Below are 24,575 nucleotides of genomic sequence, written 5' to 3'. Positions count from 1 at the left end.
TTAAAGCTGAAAGTCTGCAGGTCAATCGCATATTGATTGATTTACAATCCACAGTGGTGGTGTACACTAAAACTATAACAAGAGCATCTTTTTCCAATAAATTATGGACTTCACTGACACAGTATGTAACATCATTATAAACAACAAAGACAACAACACACAGTTGGTTATGTGAACATTCAGAAGAGAAATCATGACAAAATTCTAAGAACTTGATCATGTGTTTTTATTAAATAAAGAATAAGTTACAATAATAAGACATAATGTAAAAATAACTCCATACAAGACAGGAAATCATACATCGGTGTGTCACAGCAACTTTGTGAGAAGTTGTTAAATAAATGTACATTGCGAGTTTTCACTGAGTGACAGGGCTGGGTGATACGTGTGTGCGTGGGGGCCATCAGCTTAGTTTGGGGGTAAGACAGCAGCGCTTTACCTTATGATATATCAATTAAATTTACACATCACACATTCAGAAACACAGTAACTGTTAGTGGATGTGAAGTTGCAGGAATGAGTCAACCGACTGGCTGTAATCAAACAGGCAATATTAACACAAGCATGCACACAAACACAGGAACAATGGTTCATTAACACTGCTTCAGATTTCTGCTCGAAAACCTCTGACTGCACTAAAATCACGGACAACTACTACCATACTGTTGCACACACTTGATTTCAAAATCATACAAATACATATGATTGATTAAAAAGGCTGAATGGATTTAAAAAAAGATTGAGATATGTTAAAAGATTTGTAGTTTGTGTTCTAATGCAGACAGCCTGTGGCAGAATATCATATTTAGTTCCTGAAGAAAACCTGGCAAACCCCTTGGCAATGTTATAATATTATGAAAAGGGTGATATTATCAAAGTTTTTTGTAAACCCAATGTCTTTGCTGCTGACAGCAGAAGAGTAAACTTCATCAGAACTGGATGTGACATATTTGAGAAAAAAATCTCAGCAGTCAGAACATCTGGGGCAGATGGAGCTGCTCCGTTAAACTTCTTTAATGTGGCAGCATGCTGCCACCAAGTGGTGCACAGCAGGAATTGAATATTAATACAAATATATCAAAAATATTTCAATTCTCCTGCTCTCCTGTGTGCAAAAAAAGATGCGATGACCAAACCAGTGATGGGATTTCTTTCGGGTTTAATATAATATTTTATTGAATGGCTACTTGCCATGAATGGTAATGATAAAGAAAAAAACAACAACCAAAAATATTTAAACAAAACAACGTTTGCACTGATAGTAGTGGCTCTCAAAGACCAAAAACAAGTCATTCCAGCTGGGAAAGCTTGTATATGCAATTTGTTATAATTCCTGCATCTATTGCCTGTCAACTATTTAAACAGGAAACATCTAACAAAAATCAGTCTGAACCTTGATAAAATATGCATGGTGGAACTCCAAGAGCACAGCTCATTGCTGCAAGTGAACACAGATGCAGTTTCCTGTATGAGCACTGTGCTGAAACAAAACACGGTGAGCTGCATCTGCATGAACAGCTAAATTTGTGTTTGTTACCGTGAATCACTGAATCGGCAGCGAGCAGTCACTCACCATGTGGACTCCTTATAAACTGCATTTTACATGTGACTAATGCTGCAACTCTCAAAAGAAAGTTCATTATTTTCCTTCGTGGACTCGGTTATTAAAGAAGGCAGCACAGCTTGTAATGTTCGTTAAACCCTCTTGACAGTAAAGCCGCTGGGATTCTTCCTTTAAATGAACAGCTGCTGCTCAGAATTTAAAATCGGCAATTTCAACAGAGCCAGCCGCAGAGCCGGCTAATGCACCGTTGCTACACAGGAATTATGATTTTAATATTTAGAGCAAATCACTTTGTTTGTCTAAACTCGGCTGTCAGTTGCTACACAACACACAGGCTTAAAAATCAGCCTCCCGTACACGAGAGACACGAGCACTTTCCATGTACACTCTGAACAATGAGAAAAGGCGCTGGCAGTGGAAAAAATGTTACCGGCACTAAGTCTCTTTTACATTATGTCTTTCCTCCAAAGACTCACTGGGATGAATGGAAAATGGTAACAGAGGGGTTTGATATGCTTGGTGGGGAAGAATATGAAGAAAAGGATGGGTGGAGTTTGGGGATTAAATGACACCAATTCTTAACACATTAATTTTCTTTTCCACGCATGCAGCAATGCTGTGGTGATAAGGATTATAGTATTTTGTAGATTCATCTATTGGACTCATTGTTTTCACTCTCTCTCTGACTACAGGTTGCTCTCCTGGGTATCAGCGGATGATATGGGGTGCAGACCTCCGTTCTCATTCAGTCTCTTGGCACGGTACGTTTCATAGTGAATGTTATGAGTGACTTCCTTCAGATCCTGCAGGTGAGACCTTCAAAAGATGAATGTAAATACAGAGAGTGGGCGAGTTATTAGTTAAGTACGTTCATTTGACAGAGGAAGGGATAAGAGTTACTGTGTTTTGAAATACAGTATTGTTGTTCTTGTGTTGTGGTAATAAAATGGTAAAATCCTCCACAACAGCAAACACAAGAAACAAACGTTTTCTCACAATCAAAGAAAATTGCATAGTCTTATATTCAAAAACCGCTTTGAAAACATTTCACATTTATTATAATAAAAATGCTTTAATTTTTTTTAGAGCGGAAATAACTTTAATCGCTTTATCAAATAGCTGATCAGGACCCATCTTCATAAAACTATAATTAATTAATGTAATTTATTTTAAATGTGAATATTTGCTCTTTCTGTGATGTTAAACTATCCCAGTTTATCAGAACAAAAATCCACCCTACAAATTTTAACTGTTTTTCTAACGTTTCAGAGACCAAATGGTCACTTAAATAAAATTTATACTCACTGGCCACGTTGTTAGGTACACCTGCTCAACTGCTTGTTAACACAAATATCTACCGTAATTGTCGGGCTATAAGCCGCTACTTTTTGCACCAGCTTTGAACCCTGCGGCTTTTAGTCAGGTGCGGCTTTTCTATGGATTGTCCATGATTTTTGTCATATCGTAAGACGATTTGTTTTGTTTGTTCCGGTGTTGTACGGCACTACGTTGCCTGGCGGAAGGGCATGTGATCAGACACACAGTATCGGGTTCAAGAGTGGTATGTTGGTCACATGTCCATCCGCCAGGCAACATAGTGCCGTAAAAGTAGCGCGAAAAACAAACTTCAAAGTAGTGCTATGCGTTCAGCGGGAGTCGTGGATGATGTGCGGCGATAAACGTGCGAAAAGCAAGTTATGCCCAACTCCACCGGTGGAATCTGACAGCGTGGAAAAGTGTAAAAACATCCATGATCACCAACGGATTTCGAAGGGCTGGACTGCTGCATAATGGAGAGGAGGACACCGCCACGGCCCTTCAGAGGGTGTTCGACTCTGACACTGACAACAAAGGAAAGAAGCTGAGAGTGGATGACGTAGCCATCCTGAGCCTGTTCGTATCCGACACTGGAGAAGAGGACTTTGGTGGTTTTAGTGCGCAGGAAGAAGAGAAAGATGGTGAATGACTGACTTTTCTTCTTGTTAAAGCCGTGTCACTGCACCTGAGCCTAAAAGGTAGTCCAATCTATTTTTCTGGTGTGCCCTAGGTTATTGTTATGTACTACATTTGTTACTCATTTATGAAGCACAGTACATGTTTCCTACTTGTAATTACCGCTACTTGTACATATACCCTAAAAAGTTATGCAAATATGTACCCATAACTTGTTTTTCAAAATATTAATAAAAGTGGTGTGTCTCCAAACAGCCATCTCTTTCCTGACAATTCGATTTGTGCATATTCTCTTACATATGATAAGTCAACATTGAAACACCTGCGGCTTTTAGTCAGGTGCGGCTAATGTATGTACAAAACAGGATTTTCCCCTGATTTTAGCTTGTGCGGCTAATATTCAGGTGCGCTCTGTAGTCCGGGAAATACGGTAATTAGCTAATCACATGGCAGCAATTCAATGCATCCAGGCACGTAGAAGTTCAAATTGAGGATCAGAAATCATAACTAGAGTTTACAGAGAGTAGTCTGAAAGCAAGAAAATATCCAGTGAGTGGAAATTCTCTAAGAGAAAAAGGTTTGTTGATGTCAGAGAACAGAGGAGAGTGGCCAGACTGCTTCAAGCTGGTAGGAATGCAACATTAACTCAATTAAATAATTGTTACAACCCAGGTATGCAGAAGAGCATCTCTTAATGCACAGCACACTGAATCTTGAAGCAGATGGGGTACAGCAGCAGAAGAGCACTCTAGGTGTCACTTCAGCAATGCTAGAAACAGGAAACTGATGCTGCAGTTTGCAGGGGCTTACAAAACAATGGAAAATTAAAAAATGTCATCTGGTCTGAAGAGGACTGATTTCTGCTGTGACATTCAGATGCTAGAGTCAGAATTTTGGCCTTAACATCCTGAAAGCATGGATACTCTGCCTTGTATCATCAGTTCAGTCAGACGGTGTTGGGCAACCCAATACTAGCACTGTGTACCTAATAAAGTGACCAGTTACTGGCGATCAATACATTTGTGTTACTGTTAAAATGCTGAGAAAGTTTACTAATAGAGAAAAGTGATTTTTTTCTTTGTTTTATTTCATTTCTTTATTCCACTTTTTTTGCATTATTATTTAAAAAAATGCTTTAAAAGAAAGTTTTACCTGATCAGAAAATCTCTCAGCTGAGCAAACTCACAATGGTTTGGATTTTCAACTGCACAAAGCAGAAAAACAGAGACAGAAATCCATCAACATCAGTCCTGTGTAAAAAACCAAACAGAGAAACTCGTTCATGGAGAGCGTTTGACTCACCCTCCACAATTCCCCACGCTGTCTTCCTCCCCAGAACCCGTTTGCCGTTCACTTGATATTCTTTGTCACTCCCCACCACAGCAAAGGGCATCGCCTCCTGTGAACAGAGACATTTGAACATGGTTCAGTGTACCGAAGAGAGCTACGCGAGGTTTATGAGATGAAACAAATGCACCACATGCCCAAGTGCCCTGGCATTCTGCTTAGAGGACTCGCTGCATGTTTGTGAAAGAGGCTGGGTTAAAGCTGAGTATCAAAGATTCATTCTAATGCCAAGGAAGAAAATCGCTCCACAAATATCGCGTGAGACAAAAAAGCGACTTACTCTGATTTTATCGTTGTCACTCTTGTCTTCCATGTCATCATCAAACTCTTTTTGTGGGTAAAATTCAATCCCGCTCATCTCCAGCTCCTTCCTTACCTGGAGTGCAGACAAAAGCAAGGAAAAATGAATAAAAAAAAAAACATTAGTCACAACGGTACCCAACACTGCACAAAGGACCAAAAGTCTTTTTTAATTAATTCATTCAGTTTTTCTCTACTGGGAAACAGCCAGGACAGACTTTTACCAGCCCCTTGTGTATTTTTACTGGCCTACAAACAGGAAAATGATTTCATACATTGCTAGCTTAATTTATAAACCTACCATAGATTAATAATCTATTAGTAGATTTATATTTAATATTATAAATCTATGTCAGAAATGTAATTAGTAACTGAAACTTTAAAATAAATGTAGTGGAGTAAACACCGAATCCTGGGGTGGATGACTACTATCAGCAAAGCATACAAGAAATCTGGGAAACTGAATTGAATTTCTTAGCAAATTAAACTAATAGTTTATCTGCACACAGATGTTCTTTTTAACTCCTTCTTAATTCTGTTGCGTTGGATGGACAGGAACAGGTAAAAATACTGCATTTCTTCACATTTAAAACTATCTGAACAATCAGTTTGATGATTGATGACAAACAGCAGAACTCTCTGCCTGGGAGGGATGTGAGATGGGCAAATGAACTGAATCATTTCTTCAACAGATTTGACTCAGCCATGAGGCAGTCTGCAACATCGGCTGCAGACTCACCCACCCCCACTGCTGCTGTTCCACCTCAGACACTTCACACCTCCTCTATTCACCCTGCTCACTCCCCCCCACCCCCAACAACAGCATCCAATACACACTCAACACAAGGCTCCAGCCTGTCTCTCTCAACCACCCAGGTTAGGAGGGAACTGAGGAGGATTAATGGCAAGAAGGCAGCGGGTCCAGATGGCATCAGCTCGAGGGTCGTCAGGTCCTGCGCGGACCAACTGTGTGGGGTGATGGAGCACCTCTTCAACCTGAGCCTGAGGTTGGGAAGAGTTCCACAGCTCTGGAAAACCTCCTGTGTTGTACCAGTGCCAAAGACTTCACGCCCCAAGGACCTCAACAGCTACAGGCCGGTGGCTCTGACATCCCACCTGATGAAGACCCTGGAGCGGTTGGTCCTGGCTCAGCTTCGGCGCCTAATAAGCTCATCACTGGACCCACTTCAGTTTGCCTACCAGCCTGGCATTGGAGCGGATGATGCCGTCATTCACCTCCTACATCGTTCCGTCGCTCACCTGGAGACCGCTGGAAGCACTGTGAGAATCATGTTCTTTGATTTCTCCAGTGCCTTCAACACCATTCTTCCCTCGGTTCTAAAGGACAAGCTGGTGAACTCTGGAGTGGACCATCACCTCACTACCTGGATCCTGGACTACCTCACCGACCGACCATAGTATGTGAGGACTCAGGGCTGTGTGTCGGACAGGGTCGTCTGCAGTACGGGGGCCCCACAGGGAACGGTTCTGGCTCCGTTCCTCTTCACCATCTACACTGCAGACTTCTCCCACAATTCCACCCAGTGCTTCCTGCAGAAGCTCTCTGATGACTCTGCAATAGTCGGCCTCATCACTGATGGGGACGACAAGGAGTACAGAGGTCTGACCCAAGACTTTGTGGACTGGTGCCAGCTGAACTACCTCCAGATCAACGCCAGTAAAACCAAGGAACTGGTGGTAGACTTCCGCAGGCACAAGCATTCTCCACTGCAACCACTGAACATCCAAGGTATGGACATTGAGGCTGTGGACAGCTACAGGTACCTTGGTGTTCATCTGAACAATAGACTGGACTGGACTCATAACTCAGACGCCCTCTACAGGAAAGGGCAGAGCAGGCTGTACCTGCTGCGGAGACTCAGGTCGTTTGGAGTGGAGGGCCCACTCCTGAAGACCTTCTATGACTCTGTTGTGGCTTCTGCTATCTTTTATGGTGTGGTCTGCTGGGGCGGCAGCATCTCTGCTGGGGACAGGAAGAGACTGAACAGGGTGATCCGAAGGGCCAGCTCTGTTCTAGGATGCCCTCTGGACCCAGTGGAGGTGGTGAGTGACAGGAGAACGGCGGCTAAGCTGTCATCCCTGATGGACAACATCTCCCACCCCATGCAGCAGACTGTGACAGCACTGAGCAGCTCCTTCAGTGGGAGACTGCGGCACCCACGGTGTGGGACTGAGAGATTTCGCAGGTCTTTCCTCCCCACTGCTGTCAGACTCCACAACAAAGACTTTAACTGATCAAGCACACACATCCACACATGTGCAATAATAATAAGTGCAATAATCCTTTCTGTCATCGTTGTATTTTTACTCAGTTGTATATAGTATTTGTATTTGTATTCTATTTTTATCTTATTGTATATTTATTTTATTTTATTCTACTGTATATAGTATTTTATTTTATTCTATTCTGTACAGTTGTGTACAGTATTTATTCTTATTGTATTCTAATTTTTGCCTCATAACTTTTGCACTGTCCACTTCCTGCTGTGACAAAACAAATTTCCCACGTGTGGGACTAATAAAGGTTATCTTATCTTATCTTATCTTATCTTATCTTATTGTTGGTATTTTCAGGTGTATGACTTGACAGGTAAATCACTGTCTCTGGGCCAAATTGCTAGTGGCTGGCAAACAGTTCGCCCCACATTCTGTGTTTACTGGCCTTGGGATCATTGAATAAGACTTAAAAATTAGTGCCTGAGAACATGAAGTAATCAGAAAAAAGTTCACTGAAGGTCACTGAGGTTCTGGATGAGAAGTCAAATCACTGAGAAAACTTTTTAGCTGTAGAGTTTAGTAACTTGGATCCACTGCTGGTATAAAATGTTTATTACAGCAGCTTTGCACACTCATCAGTAAATATCTATGAAGAAAGACATTTTGAAGTCAGATTATTGGTGAAACTCACCCTCTGCTTGAACTCCTGTCTCTCCTCAATGGTCAGTGTATCTGCTTTGGCAATGACGGGAATAATGTTGACCGAGTGACTCAGGCGCTTCATGAACTCAGTATCTAGCTGTCGAAGACTGAAGCAGAAGGACAAATAATTACAGTGAGTCATGAGGGCAGATATAGGAGATGTGGAAGCTCATAAACACTGAATAAAAGAAGGAGGCGTCTGGAATTCATTTGTCATTTCTCATACGTCTCATTACCTTTCCTTGGCCTTGCAGCGATTACAAAAGACTTACAGTGAGAATCTTTTTTTTTCAAGTGGGCTTATCATTGAACAAAGGTTGTGTCCCAGCTCTTGTTTGCTTGCACATAAGACATCCTGTCGGTCTCAATTACCCTGGCTAAGAAAGATGAGATACGCTGGCAGTAATACACAAAAGACTGTATCCACTTATTCATTAGAAAGCAATTTCACACTTGTCAGCAGGAGCTAATTGTGAAAAGGAGAGAGAGGTGTGTGCTGTCTGCAATATAAAGTAGCACACTCAATTTAAGGCTTTGATAAAGTGAAATTAAATGTTTTTTGAATAAAGAGACATTAACACTGTGAGCTTTGTGCGTGTGTGTCTCACCAGCCAGCCAGAGCGTTCTCACTCCCGAGGCGTAACATGTCGACGTTTTGTCACGTCCCGCGGCGTTTCTGAGGAACACGAAAGGAGACCTTCGGCGTTCTTATGGTACGCAGCGGGTTATGGCTGGAATCCAGTGCAATGACGATCCAGCCCTGTATTCCAGCCCTAAACCTAACCTTATCCCTAGCCCTGACCATAACCGTATTCCTGACCTTAACCAGGACTTTAATGATGTTAAATAGCGTGTTTCTAAGCGATTTGAAGAAAAAGAGCGAACATGTGTAGATTCAGTCCAGACGGTTCTCATATTTCCTCTGTTTTCCGAGGTCGTCATTTAGGAACGTGGTGGGTAGCCGAAAACGTAATATGGTGACGATTTGTCACCTAGCGTAAAATGTTACGCTTTGGGAGTGAGAACGGGTTGCAGCAGCAGCATACAGTGTGTGAATGTGTGTGTGAATGGGTGAATGACTGAATGTCTAAAGCACTTTGGGGTCCTTAAGGACCAAGTAAAGCGCTATACAAATACAGGCCATTTACCATTTACAGATTACTTAAAAAACCCCACATCCCTTAAAGAATCAGATACTTAAAGATGGTCTGATTGATTTACTTCCATACAGCCAAAGCTTAACTTACGAGTGTCCGGTTGGGGAGATAAAATAGAGACAGCAGTGCACCCTGGTGTCCGGGATTCGCTTCTTTCTGGTGATGTTGACCTCCTCCTTCAGGAACTTCTCATACTGCTCATTGATGTATTTGGAGATGGGCTCCCAGCTGTGGATACAACAGAAGCAAAACATCACCGAGGCAGGAAAAAACATGTTTGAGGGAGCACTGATTCACTCCTAAACCTTGAATACAGTTTTTAAAGATGAAAGGTGGAGATTTGTCCTCGGTGATATAAGGCAGTTATTATGACATTTATGATGCTTTAACAGTGCCGGAGCTGGAAATCTCACCAGTTGTCGTTATTGATTTGGTCTCCGAAGCCCGGAGTGTCGACAACTGTCAGCTTCATCTTCACACCACCCTCTTCAATAACTAAAAAAAACAAAAAAACAAAAACATGTTCACACAAAGAAATCAGCAAAATAAATAATAACAGCTTCAAGTCTTCTGGGAAGGTTTTGCAGAAGGTATAGGCCTGTGTTTATGGGAATATGTAACCATTCTTCCAGAAGCACATTTGTGAGGCAGTGCACTTGACATGCAAATCTTTCTCTTCTCTTTTGAACAATGGCCATAGATACAAGTGATACAGTGAGAGATAAACATCATATTTAGAAGTTATTTTAAAACTTAATTATATAATAAACAAATTATTTGGAAAAATAAGGTACATGATTTTCACCTTGAAATTTTCCAGATTATGTACCAAGTAGTGGAACTAAACCTCAGAGATTTAGGATGTTCTACTATAAAAATAAAAAAATCTACAAGTGGCTACAAGAAATTCGTTTGTCCAGGATCAATCAATCTATCGCCTGAAGCCAGAGTCAAAACCGACCCAAAAACTCCACATGCAGAGGCCCAAGCCAATCAGTGAGATGATTTCACTAACCACTATGCTGCCCATAATTTAAAATCTCACAGAGCTGCAAAATTTCATCACAGGATTTGCAGGTAAGGTAGTGCATGCACCTCCATGAAATGCCTGCCAGGAAATAGCTTCTGCTTTTCAAAGAGAGCATCAGAGAAAACTGACTGTTAACCAGTGGCAATAAAGGCAAAGACCAGCTCTTTTAGATAAACAAGACAGTGGCGAAAGCAGTTTAGGAGATGTCCGGGGTCTGGGCAGCGTCTGCATCATTTCAAAGTGTTCTTCAGGATGTGACGCAGTCTGTGCAACTACCAATTCCTGCACAGCCAACATCCTCTAACATCCAATAACTGAAGGAATTTCACATAGAAAGTCGCAGAAAGCAATTACACACCTACAAGAAGTTATTTATGCTGAAGGGGGCAAAGGTAGTGTCTAAACCAAGGATGTACTTACCTTTACCACAGAAGAAGAACACATTTAATGTTTTTATTTAAAAATAAATAAAAACTTGAATATTCAACATAATGACTGAATGTTCGTGTTTGCCATAATCACACAAACAGCAAATACAATATTAATAGCATGGCCAGAATTTTTTATGCTTCGTCTCCTGGCATAATAATATCAGGGTACTGTCATCCGCAGGCAATGGGAGCATGATCACGTAAACTGTAGCAGCCCACAGGCTTGACATGTCCCTACAGTTTCCTCGGGAGCTCATAAGTCGTCAAGGACGTGCAAATGGCAGCTAGGTCCCAGAAGGCATAATGAGCACAGGCTTGAATGCTACATAGTGAGCTGTCTGCCACAGTGAGGATTTGATACTAATAGTGGGGGAGGGGCACCAAAATACGACATTTTCAAATGTTATACAGAGTAGCTGTAAATAGCGATTCGTTTGGGCTGCACTGTGGATAATTTAAAACTTTATTCAAATCAAGCACACGGCTGACTGTCACTGCTTGCCCCTGTTACCTGAGTGGAAAGCTTCTCAGTTACACAGATGTTCTACAAGAACAGCTTTCTGATTCCTCATCCTGTAACTTTGAAAGTGAGCCACAAATTGAGCTATGTTTACATCTTTGCATAAGCTGTCAGGCTGATCTACGGTTGTTACCATGGAGACATAACTCTGAGCTCTGAGGTTATCTCGCATTTTACTCACAAATACTTTGGGCTTTAAATTGGGTCATGGTTGGTCCTAGCTTTGATCAGGCTCCACAAACTGAGTTCAGCGATGTGGTGCTTTGTGACTCTTGTGAAATATGACCGACTGCCCGCACTCTCAGAAACTTCACTGAGGTTAAGTAAGACCCTTTTAAACCCCCAGTCAGTCAAACACAAGTGAAATGAAAGCACACGCAGCACGCCAGCAGATCTTAAAATGATAGTGAGCAACACCCTGCAATATGTTGGCCCTGTGAGGTCAAATGCACTGGAGCTTAAAAAAACACTGTTATCACTCATCTGCCTGCTATCCTGGGTGTTCAGCTGCTATGATCTATACTTTTCAACACATCCACTTTTCCAATGCTGTCAAAGTCAATACTGATATCATTGCTCTTTGCCAATCATCTTCTTGCTTGCCTTCAGCGAACCAATAAGCCTGCATTCTGCATACTTTAAATCTCGGCAACCCACTTCCTCACCATTTCAGAGCTCCATCCAAGCCGTCATCTTCATCCTCACCACCACCAGTGTCTGGACTCTGGATGCTGGCATTCTGCTGCTATGATGGGTCTAATTGCCAAATATTATAACTGATTCTGTATCTCAAAAAAAATCATGTTTAATTCTTCCAAAGGATTTCTTCTTAATTAATCTGTGTATTGGAGAAACAATTACAGACAGAAAGACAGAATAAACTATAAGCAGCAGCAGACCAAACAAATCTGCCATACAATCTAAATGTTGGATAAGAAAATAACACAAAAAAGTTTTAATACAAAATTGAAGCTCCTTTTTAATCTGTCAAACTCCAAACAGTCCATCATAAACGAGATGTAAAAAAAGTGTAGAAATATCAGAAGCCTGTTTTACTTGATGTTGTGTTATAAAACATGATGACCCAGCCTTAAAAGGTAAGCTCACAACTTCCCAAGTCTATCCTAAAACACTTTAGCTATTTTGTGTTGCTGAAGTTATTCCACCACTATCACTGTACTTTTAAAGTAAACAGGGCGGCAGCAGAAATCTGCAGTCTTTAGTAACAAAAACATATTCAAAGGATTATCTTAAGTGTGCATGAAACTCCAGCAGCCTGAGATTGACAAATCCAATGGATATCCACAAGGCAAAGTATTTTCTTTTTTGCAACAGAACACAAAATATCGAAACAAACAGTTTTAGTTTTCTTTTTTTTTAAGTTGGCTTGAACATCAAAGTCAACCACAAACAGGAGAGGAAGCATAAAATAACAATAAAGATAAAACAGTTTGTTTTGTATATTCTTACTATTGTCTTTGTTGCAGAGGCTAAGCTAAAGGACAAACAAGCACAAACAGCAGTGACCACATTAGAGGTTCTTCCACATGCTTTTAACACTGCCTCCTGGTGACAGCATGCAGCAACAACATGTAGACATGTGTGCAAATCTCTGCATTGAACATCGACTACTCAAGTACCATGCCAGGATCATTCAGCACCACCTGACCTCTACACCTCTGCTGCCAATCAGCTACTATCAGATCTTTAGCCTTGGTTTTCCATCATATTTCTTGCTACATGTTCCTGTCAGCTTGTTTTTTAAATGTTATTATTATCTATTTATTTATTTTTGGATATTGTACCTTTATAATAATAATGCATACTTTATTAATACCGTAGGGGATTGCTTAGTCCTCTGCACTTAACCCATTCATTCAGTGAAGCAGTACGCAACTACCAATCCAGCGCCCAGGGAGCAGTGTGTAGAGACCCTTGCTCAATAGTACCTCAGGGTAGCCGTTCAGTGGATTTGAACCCCCAAGCTTCCGATCATGGGGCGAATACTCTACCTACTGAGCAATCCCTGCCCTTGATTTTGTGCCTGTCTTTAATGAAAAACGTTTCTACATTGTAAATATTGCCTGGAAACCCACAGTGTGCCCAACTGTGCACTGGCACATGACAGCAGAAAACTGAGCAGAGATCTGTTTGCTGTTTTTCAGCCATCTCTGAACTGAATTTCAGCATCTGTTCATTTTTAGAGATTTCACCAACAGACAGTGATGAAAACCTAACCTTCTTTCGACTTTGTCTGTACAGCTACAAAATGCAAATAAGGTAGGTCTCAGCATTGATTTATTTATATGACACATAAGAGAGTTATTACAGAGCAGCTTGAAAAATTAATTCATGACAATTAAATTCCCAGCACACGGACAGTCGAAAACAACAAGTGATCAAAAGTGCCTGCAGGAGAGGCAGAAGTTGGCCCATCCTTCAGCTGCTTAGATTTCTTGGCAGCTTCCAGGGTGCACTGATGAACTATAAGTAGGCTATGTGGGACTTTTAAGAACATGGCCAAAGATTGTTCATTTTCTCTCTTTAATTAAGTGCTATATAAATGCCTGGCTCTAAAGAAAGAGCAGCCTCTCTGTCCTTGCACTCACCATGAGACACTGCCTTGATCTCCACAGTTTTGGGGATCTTCTCATCACGAGCCCATCCTGCACTCCTCCTGCTCACTTGGGACTTGAATAAGGTGTTCACCAGGGTTGACTTTCCCAGACCACTGTGACCTGAAGTGAAAGGCAGAAGAATTAAGGTTGGAGCACCATACAGGAAGAAAGTGTCCAGGCATAAAGCAAGTCTACTGTGACGTACCTACTACCATGATATTGAAGTCAAAACCCGTCTTCATGGTCTTCTTCCTCATCTGCTCAATGATGGTGTCGATACCAATGTATCCCAGCAGAGTGGATCCCCCGCTGGAGCTGTGGGAGCCACCATGACCATGACCGCCGCTGTGTGGTGCAGCGTGACTTCCAGCGTGACTAACGCTGTGTCCTATGCCATGACCCACGCTGTGACTGCCACCATGACTTCCAATGGGAACTGGAATGGCGCTCGGTGGGGGAGCAGAGATGCCGCCTCCTCCGACACCCAGGCCCTGGGGTGGGAAGGGGCTAGAAGGAGAAGGAGCCCCCACGTTTGGGGGTTTAGCAGGGACAGCTGGTTTGGGTCTAACCTCTGGAGGAACGATGTCTGACATGTCTACAGAAAAGGAAGGAAGATGAAAATAAGTCACACTGAAAAAATGACGAGGAAGTAGGTCAGTGGATCAGCCGAGGCCTCTCCTCTAGTTACTCGTTCTACATTGAAGAAATGGGTTATTGCAGCAGGCTTCGATCACCCAAACAACAGAAAAATCCTCACATTCATCTAGTCAGGCAAACACTGCTTTGTATAATTGGTGTAGTTGTATAATTTGCTTCCCAGATTTTGATGGTTATGATGAAAGGTGCTTGTAAAACAAACGTTTTATCTGTTTATTTTAAAAATATGAAGCTGGAGCTATACAAACATTATGAGGTGAGCAAAATCAGATGTTTACAATAAAGTTTTCCTTGAAGAGCGCCTACTGTGCTCATGTCCAACTCCATGCTGTTATTCTTAGACTCTACTAGAGTAGCTTTGCATGATTCACAGTTCAGAATAATGTTTCTTTACTTTAAAGTGAGTCTCAATTACCTCTTATTTCATCCACTGTATGAAATACTATTTTAGCCCTATTCTCTCCCATAAAGTCTTCTTCTCATTGGCTGCCCCTTGTAAACAAAAGGGATTTCTGTTCTCATGTCTGAGATGAGCATATTAGGAACATCTTCTGTTTTTGACATTATACCGAGGCATTGAAAAAGGACTGAAAAGGAGAATACGTTATGATCACAGTTTATGAACTCCTCCCCTTCCTCCTTCCTAAAAAAATCTGGTACTGACTGGAGCTGTGGTACTCAAGGCTAGCAGACACATGGAGTTTACGTATGAAAAATGTAATTAATGCATAACTGTCACTTTCAAATTTCATAACCATGTGAACTGTATTAATGAATGAATGAATGAACTAGCTGATTAAAATAAAAGTTAAGAGAAGTTGAAGAGACTTAAATGTGGCTAACATTTATTTTTCTTTGTCAGTTATGTAATAAAGTAAATATCTTTGAGTTTTCAATTAAACAAATCAAGACATCTGAAGGTCCCAACATGGACACAGATGTACATTTCAGGAGGGATCCAGTCCACTGCCTCATCCGACCCAAACCCCACACAACAAAAGCACAAAAGAAAGCTGATGACTGAGAAGAAAAACTGCTATAACATCATTTGTTTCTTTTTTACCAACAGATAGATGTTATGTCTGCGCTCATATTTCACACACATCCATATACAAAAAGAAAAGCTGAAGAATATGACAGAGATGGAAGGAAAAGGGAGAGGGAGGTCCAAGTCTGAAAGCAAAATAGCTCTGAGACACAGTATTTGAGTTTAGCAGCATAGTTTCTAGTTTAAAAATAAGATTCATCTTCGGATTAATGCTGCCTGTGCTTTTTGAGTTTGCTTCAAAGGTTGAGATAAACCTTATTCCTAAAAGTGTGCAGAATGTTTTGAACATAAGCAGAAATCTTGATGAAACACAGATCAGCTGTTAAAGTCCAGGGGTTAATAAATCAATTTATAAAAAGATGACTCATGCACAGTTTGAGCTTGAACATAACATATGAGACAGAACTGAATCAACTCGTTATGCTCACATCTAACCACAAGAGTCCACACGACCTTAAGCATTTAACTCAGCAGGTAGGAAATCAAATGAGAATAGCTGAGAATAATGACTGGAGAGTTAAGCTGTTATTATTTTATTAAGTTATCACATATTACACAGACAGTGTAAACAGTAAAATCCACTATTGGTGTGCAGAAGTGCCTGACAGAACCTGAAATTAGGGCACTGTGAATAATTTAATTGATTCCTGGAAATCTAGCATTTATAATCGGGGAAGTTCTTGCACTAATGAGTAACAACTACCCCGAAAGACTGCAGAGGTGGGGCAGCATCTGACCTGACCTGAGTTACAAAAGCGCTGCTCTAACCTCCAGCCTTCATCACACCCAGGTTGCCCATCTATTATTTCTATCTGCTCAACACAGCAGAGTATGTCTCAGCCCTGATCACCCCCCAAGTGTAGAAATCAATGCCTGACTGAACAAACTCAGGTCTTCTTAATAAAGGTGTCCTCCAGTCAAAACAATGAAAAATCATTTACATTTCATTTTAACCCCCAAAACTGAACTAACTGTTCTTTTCTTTCACCTTTTCAATGTTTATACAGTGGAATTACAAATACCTGTGAAAGCAACTCTGATGTTGATTCGAAGATTATTTTCTTTTTTAAAATAAAAGAAATTATTATATTTTACAGTGTGATACTTAATAAATAGTTGATACTATAGGGGCAAAGATAATAGCCAGCATTCTTAATATTACGTTTTTTTTTTTCAATAAAACTACCAAATTTACAGCAATTCAGAATGCCTAAAAGTGTAGAAATCTAACATAAAACAGAAACATATATAGAAATGTCCCTGTCTAAAAAGGCTTTATTTATTAGTTAGCCTAGCAAACTTGCATTTAACCAAAAATCCATCCAACAATGGACACACTTTGCTTGACAAATATACCCCCTAATTCAGAGGAAGCTAAAGGCTCAGTCAAGAGTAAAAATAGGACGACAACCTCCTTGTATAAATTCCCAAAGCTTGAGCCTGTTGTACATTCACAACTACTTTTGATCTCAAGGTAAATGCACAGGTTGTCTAATACGAGGCAAACTTTCTGCAAACAGTCACAGTCTGACTTGAACTGACTGCAGTCACTCTTAAAGAAATTGTCAAAGGTTTGCTGTCTAATTGATAAATGCAGATACATTGCCAACATGTTATTATCGGTCTGAATGAGTTGATGTCAATTTGCACAACTCAAGGGGACTCGACTTAGCTGGCTGTCAGTCAGTTCTGGTTATTCCTATAGACCTGGAAGGTTGTTGAGCTTAAATGTAATAGTTAAATGTGAATTCCTGCTGATTTAAACAACAGTTAAATGATGTATTATTGCAGATCGCAGATGTAACTGCCAACTTCACTCCATTCAATCCCAGACTGATCCCAAACTGATAGCAGACTGACTCTATCTGATATTGACAAAGTTTAAATTTGAGGGCATGATTGGCAATTTTTGTTATTGCAATGCTCAGCATAGATGTTAAAAATCGCAATGATACTGTATCGTGAGTTGAGTATTGTAATTATATCGTCTGGTGAGTCCCACCTCAAGTTTTAATCATTAAAAACGAATGAAAACGAAACTAAAATTTGCACTTTGGAAAAAAGCAAAACAGGAAACTAATTGGAAAAAACAGATATAATAATTCTGGCAGAGAACCACGGATGAAATTACAATCAGCTGTCTTGTCTTTGGGTTGGCAGCAGAAACGTCAAACATGGGACACAAAAATCTCAAAAGCCTGGCCAGAAATGCAAAAAAAACCTCTGCGAGCAAGGCTTTGACACCAGTCGGGTCTAAGCAAGAAAAGATGTTTTTGTGAGCTCAGCCTTTAAGTGAAGCAAGCAGTGCAGGCAGATGGTAACAGTAACAGGCAGCAGGCCGAGCCAAGATGTTGATGAGCTTAGTCCTTCAGGGTGTACAGCCTGCTGCCATGCTTTAAGTCACAGTCCTAGATACATGAGTCCTGATCATACATACAGGTCACTGAGGCAGAGGCTGTCACTTTGATTCATTCACTGGCCATGCAGCTCTGCCCCCTCCCTGCCTGCCCTCACAAGCCCACACTGCAATGCAATTATTTCGAGCTACACACTACAGCAAATGTAGGAAACTGAAGCGTACGATATCTGAGGATGCTCTGGCTACATGAAGGCTAAAACTCCCTTTTTTAAAATCCCTGTTTGAAAAAATAATAAAATGGCCAAGCTCATGAAAGTTAAGAGCAAACGTGCTTTAGCATATAACATGAATCCTTTTCTGCGTGTTTTAAGTGACTACCCAACGTTAGCTCTACCAAAGCCTGTCGCCCTCATTGTTTCTCTCACCAGTCACGCTGGATAATAACGTTAACGGCTAGCTGCTAGCGTGCACCCGCTAACGGTCGTCACACTCACCAGCTCCCGTTCAACTGACCAAACGAGCTCGTGGAGACAGCGGGCGACCTACAGGCGCTCTGAATTCGAGAAGCCGTAATATCTATCCACCACACTGATAACAATAACAGGAACGCTCATGTAAAGAGGAGTCCGGGTACCTCTCCTTCCCTCTGGCCGTGAGCCCCCTCCTTTTCCGTTACCAAGGCGACAAGAGGACAGGGAGTGGGGAGATGCAGCGCACATGCGCAATATGACTATCTCAAAGGGACTTTTTTTTTTTTGGGTACACTGTCTTCTGTCAGAGCTAGAGTATTTATAGCGAGCAATTTGAATTGTGTTATAATCAGTGTCAAGTCCAGACATGGGAGATGATCTTTAACAGTGTTGGTGGATAAAGAAGATGGATCCTTTACTAATAATGTTGTGAAAAAGTACTTGCCCAATTCCTGATTTATTTTCTCTCTCTCTCTCTCTCTCTTTTTTTTCCATATGTGCAACATTTGTCACACTTGCCTCTTAAATCGTGAATTATCTGTTTTTAATTCTGTGGCCTGATTACTGCCAGACCTGCTGAATTGAGAAATCACTTAAACAGAACCTGCCTGACAAAGTGATGTAGGCTAAAAGATCTCAAAAAGAAACACACAATGCGACAGTCTACAGAAACAGATTTGAAATAAAGTCATTGACATCTGACTTTGCACTGGTACATAAACAGGCTCCTAAAGTTTGAAGTCTTATCTGCAAAGTAACAACTGCATGTCTGCTAAATGCACTGTTTAAAATGTAGAAAGAAGTGCAGTATAGAGAAGTTTTCCCCCAAATACATTTAGTCACAGCAGGAAAACTACAGTGCTGAATAATTAAACTAATGATGGCTGAATATGTAGACGTTGTCTGTATGTGCCGCGCTTCCTTTTCTGTGAAGAGACACACTATCAGCTGTGACATGCCGTGAACTAAAGCACTTCAAATTTAATGCAAATGTGCTCTGATGTATCCTGCCACCGGTGGAAGCTCAGTGTGTAATGATTAACAGCGAGTGTAACGGGGCTTTCTGAGCGGTGGAATCCCACGAGAGACCCTGAATCTGAGGGTCTTGTAAGACAGAAAATATATTAACAGATCTAACTGCAAGAAATCTACTAATGAAGACTCCAGATGAAGCTGTTAGTTTAAATTTTCTTTGCTCTGTCAAATACGCCTGGTAGTTTTTCCCTTGTTGGGCCTCAGAAGCTCTCATTTTAACTCATAGGCATACAACATCCAGGCAGTGCTGAGGTACTATGTGTGCTTTGTTTTTTAATCTCTACCCTGCTATGTTACGACATGATTTAAGTTTGACACATCTGTTAGTCTGTACTTCCCAGTGTTTGTGTGATATTGTGTTGTTATTACTCTTTAGGTGTTAGAGGAAGAAAAATACAGCTGCAGCACTGTACTCACACTTTATCTCCGAGCTGCTCTCCTTTCGTCCCGCCTTCCTTTCTGCATGTTTTCAGCGTGTTTTAGTGTAAAACTGCTTTGGCACGTCTTCCTGTGCTATTCACTTTGAAACAGTCTGCTAACCAACTTTGTCACATCTCTCCTCGCCACGTCTGTTACTCTACTGATAAGAAGCGCTGCCTTTAGTCCCTCTGCTATCCTCTTTAACCACCCCCTCATCAGAGTTCCCACCCCCCCTTAGAAGTTAGAAAATTATTCAACTCCCACTCCAAATAAAAGCAGGGGCATCAAAGAGGCGCTGTCGCTGGGTTTGTTCTGTTAAAATCTTGCAGGTGACTTGGATATATTTGTACTCACCCACATAAATTGAACCTGGGTAATACATCGTGACGTAATAGGGGTCTTCTGATTCCTCTGAGAAAAATACTTTGCCTGTTTCAGAGTCATTCAGCTGATTTAGTAGACTGGAAGCTGTTGTTGCTGTTGTTGTCTTTTCCAGGCTCTGGTATACTCTGTCAAAGACCCCCTTTGAGCTTAGGCCAAAACTGTCTGTGCTGAATGGGCAGTGTGCTACAGACGGGGGCCAGCTTGCAACATATTTCTCTGAGGGATGTTCTGGTAGCTTTGCTGGCACTCCACGGAGGTCAGGTGGTGCTAACATGTCTGTTTGATTCAGTCCTGTGCTGCTGACCTTCATCTGTTTTTCAGGAGGAGACTGTTCCTGATCTAAGCCACATCTGTGTGACTGAAGGTCAGGTTTCAAAAAGGATCCCCTTTGTGAGGTGGTGCACACACCAGAGGGAGGGTGGGAGGCCTCCTGGGTCTGAGGTGCCACCTGACATGTCTTAAGCTGATTTAACCTGTGTGTGCACTGGGAAGCCTCCATTTTCTGATCAGCTTCTCTTGACTGGCAGCTGTAATCCTTTGATAAACAGTGAGACTGACTCACTGCACATCTTACATCCACAGTTTGACTCTGTGCCTTCGACGGGAACCTGAGGGGTCTCTGTGGGGACTTGATGTTTTGAGATGCACCAGTTTCATGAAAGATTTTATGAGAGTTTCCTGTAATTGTCTGATTATTGTTTTCTTCCTGCTGTTTCCTGGGACGAAAAGCTGATAGAAATGCTGCTTCTGGTCTTGTTTCACTGTGCAGGTCGAACCGTCTCCTCCTTGCCTCGATGCTTGGCGAAACGCCTGACTGATTAAAAAGAGGCTCAGTGGAAAAGGATGTTTGAGAAGTCACGGGTAAAGCTGCTTTTTTCTCAGAATACAGTTGCTCGTATGGTGGGTAAGCTGAGGTAAAATGTAAGGTCTGAGAGTAATTGCTCTTCTGAGGGTAGTTTTTATATTTTCTTTGAGGACCTGACAGAGTGGCCGGTCCATCAAACACTGACGGAGACTCCTGGTGATCAACGTTAGCAGACTTAATGCCTTTAGAGTTAGTGGATATTTGTGTTCCTGTCATTCTACTGGGTTGAAATTCCTGGTGCTGATTGATGTTCCACTTTGGTTTAGGAAATGCAGTAATGTCTGTACTCCTTTGCAGAGCCTTTGCTTCATCTTTGGCAGTATTGTCTTTTTTACTTAGTCCAAGTTTGCTTTGCAGAAAGCAAGGATTCGAAGATGTGACCGGGCGTCTGTAGGATTCTGAGTAAGTCTGATGTTGAGACTCTCTGTTCATACGACCTTTTCTCATCTCAGGGTGAGTAAAGTCCAGTAAAGCATCCTGGTCAAGAATTTCATGCTTTATCTCATTTGATGTCTCCGCTTTGACATTACAGATGGGAATCGATTTAGCACGTCTTTCTTTTGCAATAGGAGAAGGCTGTTTTACTGGTGGACCGTCTGAGCTCATCCCTTGGCAAAGGGACATTGGAGATGGGCTTAGCCTGGGTGTTGGGACTGTCAGAGTTGGAGATACACTTGGCTTTGGTGCTGGCTGGTGCAGTAATGGAGAAAGATCACTCGCCTGTGAGGCGGGAAGATGAAGAGAATCACTTGGCTTTGGTTTGACAGTGGGAAGAGTGAGAGAGGAATTTGGCTTAGGAGAAGGAGAAATGGAGGTGCTGGGTTTTGCAGAGAGAGACTGAGAGCTGCATGTTTGAGGTTTGGTCCTTGGGAGGGTTGAAGCTCTTTCTCCATGGTTTCTCTGTGAAAGCTGACATGATTTACTCCTCGAGGGCGGGCTTGGTGTCTTGGATGTCCAAATTGAATCAAATGATCTGGAAAGAAAAAAATGTACCAATAATTACTAGATTATGTGGCACAAAAAATCCAAGACAGAAAAACAAACCTCACATTAATTTACCTGTCTGCCGTGTACAGCTTTGTGTTGTGTTTTTCAAAGATAAGTCCCTTCTCATCAAATGATGGGATGTGAATGGCTTTCTTCTTAATGACGGGAGAAGAAAGAGGCAGAGGAGGTGACAAACACACTTTTGGATGCTCCTTTGTTTGTCTGCTGGAGTCAGGCACTCGTGGGATCAAAGGTGCCAGACGGTTAAAAACACTCATTCTGTTTTAGCAAGACAAAGATGCAAAGAAAGACTAATCACATGATGAGAATGAAGAAACTAAGAAAAAATATAACTTGTTTTATATGAATAGAATAGAATAGAATAGAATTCAACTTTATGCCAAACATCATTTCTATAAACACTGTCCAAATTAATAGAAAATGTGGGAATAACATTCTTAAAAAAATACTCAAATTAACTGAAGTGCAAGTTTCAATTAGATTTTTTCCTATTGAATTTTACTTAACAAGCAGCACTTCACAATATTAGACCATACAGTGTTAGAGGTAGGACCCAAAAATCAGATAATCAATGTAGAGAGAAACATGGCAACAGCGGGGAGGAAGAACTCTCCACTTAAGGAGAAGCGAGGAAAGAGAAACATAGAGAGACTGCAAATGACAAACAGGACAAACTTTTAATAAATATTAAAGGGGATAAAGAACAGAAATATCTGCAAACTACACTTATATCAAAAGTTTGAAAATCTTACTGTAGTTCCAAAGGAGTGTTAGATTTATTTACTTTAATGGTTTAATGTCATCGATAAGTGCAGGTGAAGCGAATCCAGTGTTAATCTGTTTAAAAATAAAAACACGTCTAGGAAGTCTAAGCCAATACACCACATTTTGTCAACTGACTATGTTTTTATATATATATATTGAAATATTGAATAAGCACTTATGTCTGTACAGAAAATATGTAGTAGGGCTTAAGTACCACATAATTGCATAAAATCGTAGCACTCAAGTTATGTAAAAGTGCAGCACTTTTATGAGTGCATTAAATTACTTTTAAACACTGCAGTCTGAGGCAGCATGGCTGGTATGCACCAACACTGAAAATACCAGCACAAAACAGTGTTTACTATGAAAAAAACAACTGTTTTTTGTTCTTTAGTTAGAGCTGCAGAAAAAGACACTGACCTGACGTGTGGCGATGATGCCCCGTGTCTGCTGCTGACAGACTGAGAGAGTAAACAAGGCACAGTGTGTGAGACTTGGAGCAGAGCAGTAGGAAGTAGTGGGCACACAAGTGCCATTCTCTCCATACCTCGACACTGAGGCTTCACTGTTGCACTCCCACACTGGTGTCTCATTTGATTTGGTTCGTGGGACACTGTGAAGCTTGTCTGATTATAGCGCAAAATATGAGTGACAGAAGCACTCAGATCATTAACTTATGTTTGATGCTTTTATAGAGCCTAGTCACAAAAACATTAATGTCACAGGTGAAATGATGCATCGTATACTTCAAACCAGATTAAGCTACTACATCGTCCTCAGCTGCAGAGTCTGGGCAGAATAGTAACAAGGTACTATAGACAAACAACCCCACACCTACAAATGCATTTCATAATAATGTGAATGCTCCTCCTCTGCTGACAACTACACTGTCAGAGTTTGTTTTTTTCTGCATTACAAGAGAAAATATGAATATCTACGCATGATTTCTGTTGCAGAGCTAGTTTTATCCTCGAACTGCCTTGAATGAAAAAGCCTCTTCATTACAGACTCTACGCACTCCATGAGTGAGTGACCTTCAAACTCGAAGCATCTACTCTGAGCAGAGTTTAAAGGGCTTTTCAAAAGTGTAGGTGCAGTATTGTAAGCTTTTTTTTTTTAAAAGCTGAAGGTATATATAAAAAGACTGCACTGTAAATGAAAGTCCTACATTCAAATTTACTTACAAAAATACAGAAAACATGCATTTCAATCTTTGACTGAAGTGCAGATGATATCATAGTTTTAATATTGCTGAATCAAAGCATAAAGAGTATTTTACTGCTCTGGGCTGTCATATTATTTGACTTGAAAGGCTTTCCAAACCAAGGGTTCAACCTACAAAAGAGCCAGGTTGAGATTTCTAAGGAGGGCAGAAAATCCAAAGCCCTTTGCTTTTGTCCATATTTTATCTTGTCAGGGCTTAAAAAGTCAGGTAACTTAAAACAGTTTGAGAAATTTTGATGGAACTGCTGACAGTTTAAAAGGATATATGTGTATATATATATATGTGTATATATATATGTGTATATATATATATATATATATATATATATATATATATATATATATACACACACACACACACACACACACACACACACACACACACACACACACACACACACACACACACACACACACACGAATTATTTAGAAGCACATAAATCTTTAGACTATATATTTAGGGTGGATATTCATGCAACA

General features: G+C 41.0%; 1 protein-coding gene across 4 annotated transcripts; it reads right to left on the bottom strand.

The window, feature by feature from the left end:
* Positions 1-205: 205 nt before the first annotated feature.
* septin3 (septin 3) lies at positions 206-20,797 on the bottom strand. 4 transcript variants are annotated; one of them, XM_026170704.1, is made up of 10 exons: positions 20,204-20,797; positions 14,066-14,455; positions 13,852-13,980; positions 9,675-9,756; positions 9,352-9,489; positions 8,094-8,211; positions 5,145-5,240; positions 4,820-4,916; positions 4,670-4,721; positions 206-2,380 (listed from the first exon to the last, which is right to left on the bottom strand). In XM_026170704.1, the coding sequence occupies exons 1-10, from the start codon at positions 20,730-20,732 to the stop codon at positions 2,251-2,253; spliced, it is 1,761 nt and encodes a 586-aa protein (XP_026026489.1). In that variant the 5' UTR covers positions 20,733-20,797; the 3' UTR covers positions 206-2,250. The 4 variants fall into 4 exon arrangements, with proteins under 4 accessions (XP_026026489.1, XP_026026493.1, XP_026026490.1 ...); XM_026170708.1 differs by lacking the exon at positions 20,204-20,797 and adding an exon at positions 19,847-20,017; XM_026170705.1 differs by lacking the exon at positions 20,204-20,797 and adding an exon at positions 18,559-18,658.
* Between the last annotated feature and the right edge of the window lie 3,778 nt (positions 20,798-24,575).

Source organism: Astatotilapia calliptera, chromosome 6 (genome assembly GCF_900246225.1).
Source record: "Astatotilapia calliptera chromosome 6, fAstCal1.2, whole genome shotgun sequence".
NCBI classification, from domain to species: domain Eukaryota; kingdom Metazoa; phylum Chordata; class Actinopteri; order Cichliformes; family Cichlidae; genus Astatotilapia; species Astatotilapia calliptera.
Note: the sequence above shows the minus strand (reverse complement) of the source record. Positions and strands in the feature narration are given on the sequence as shown.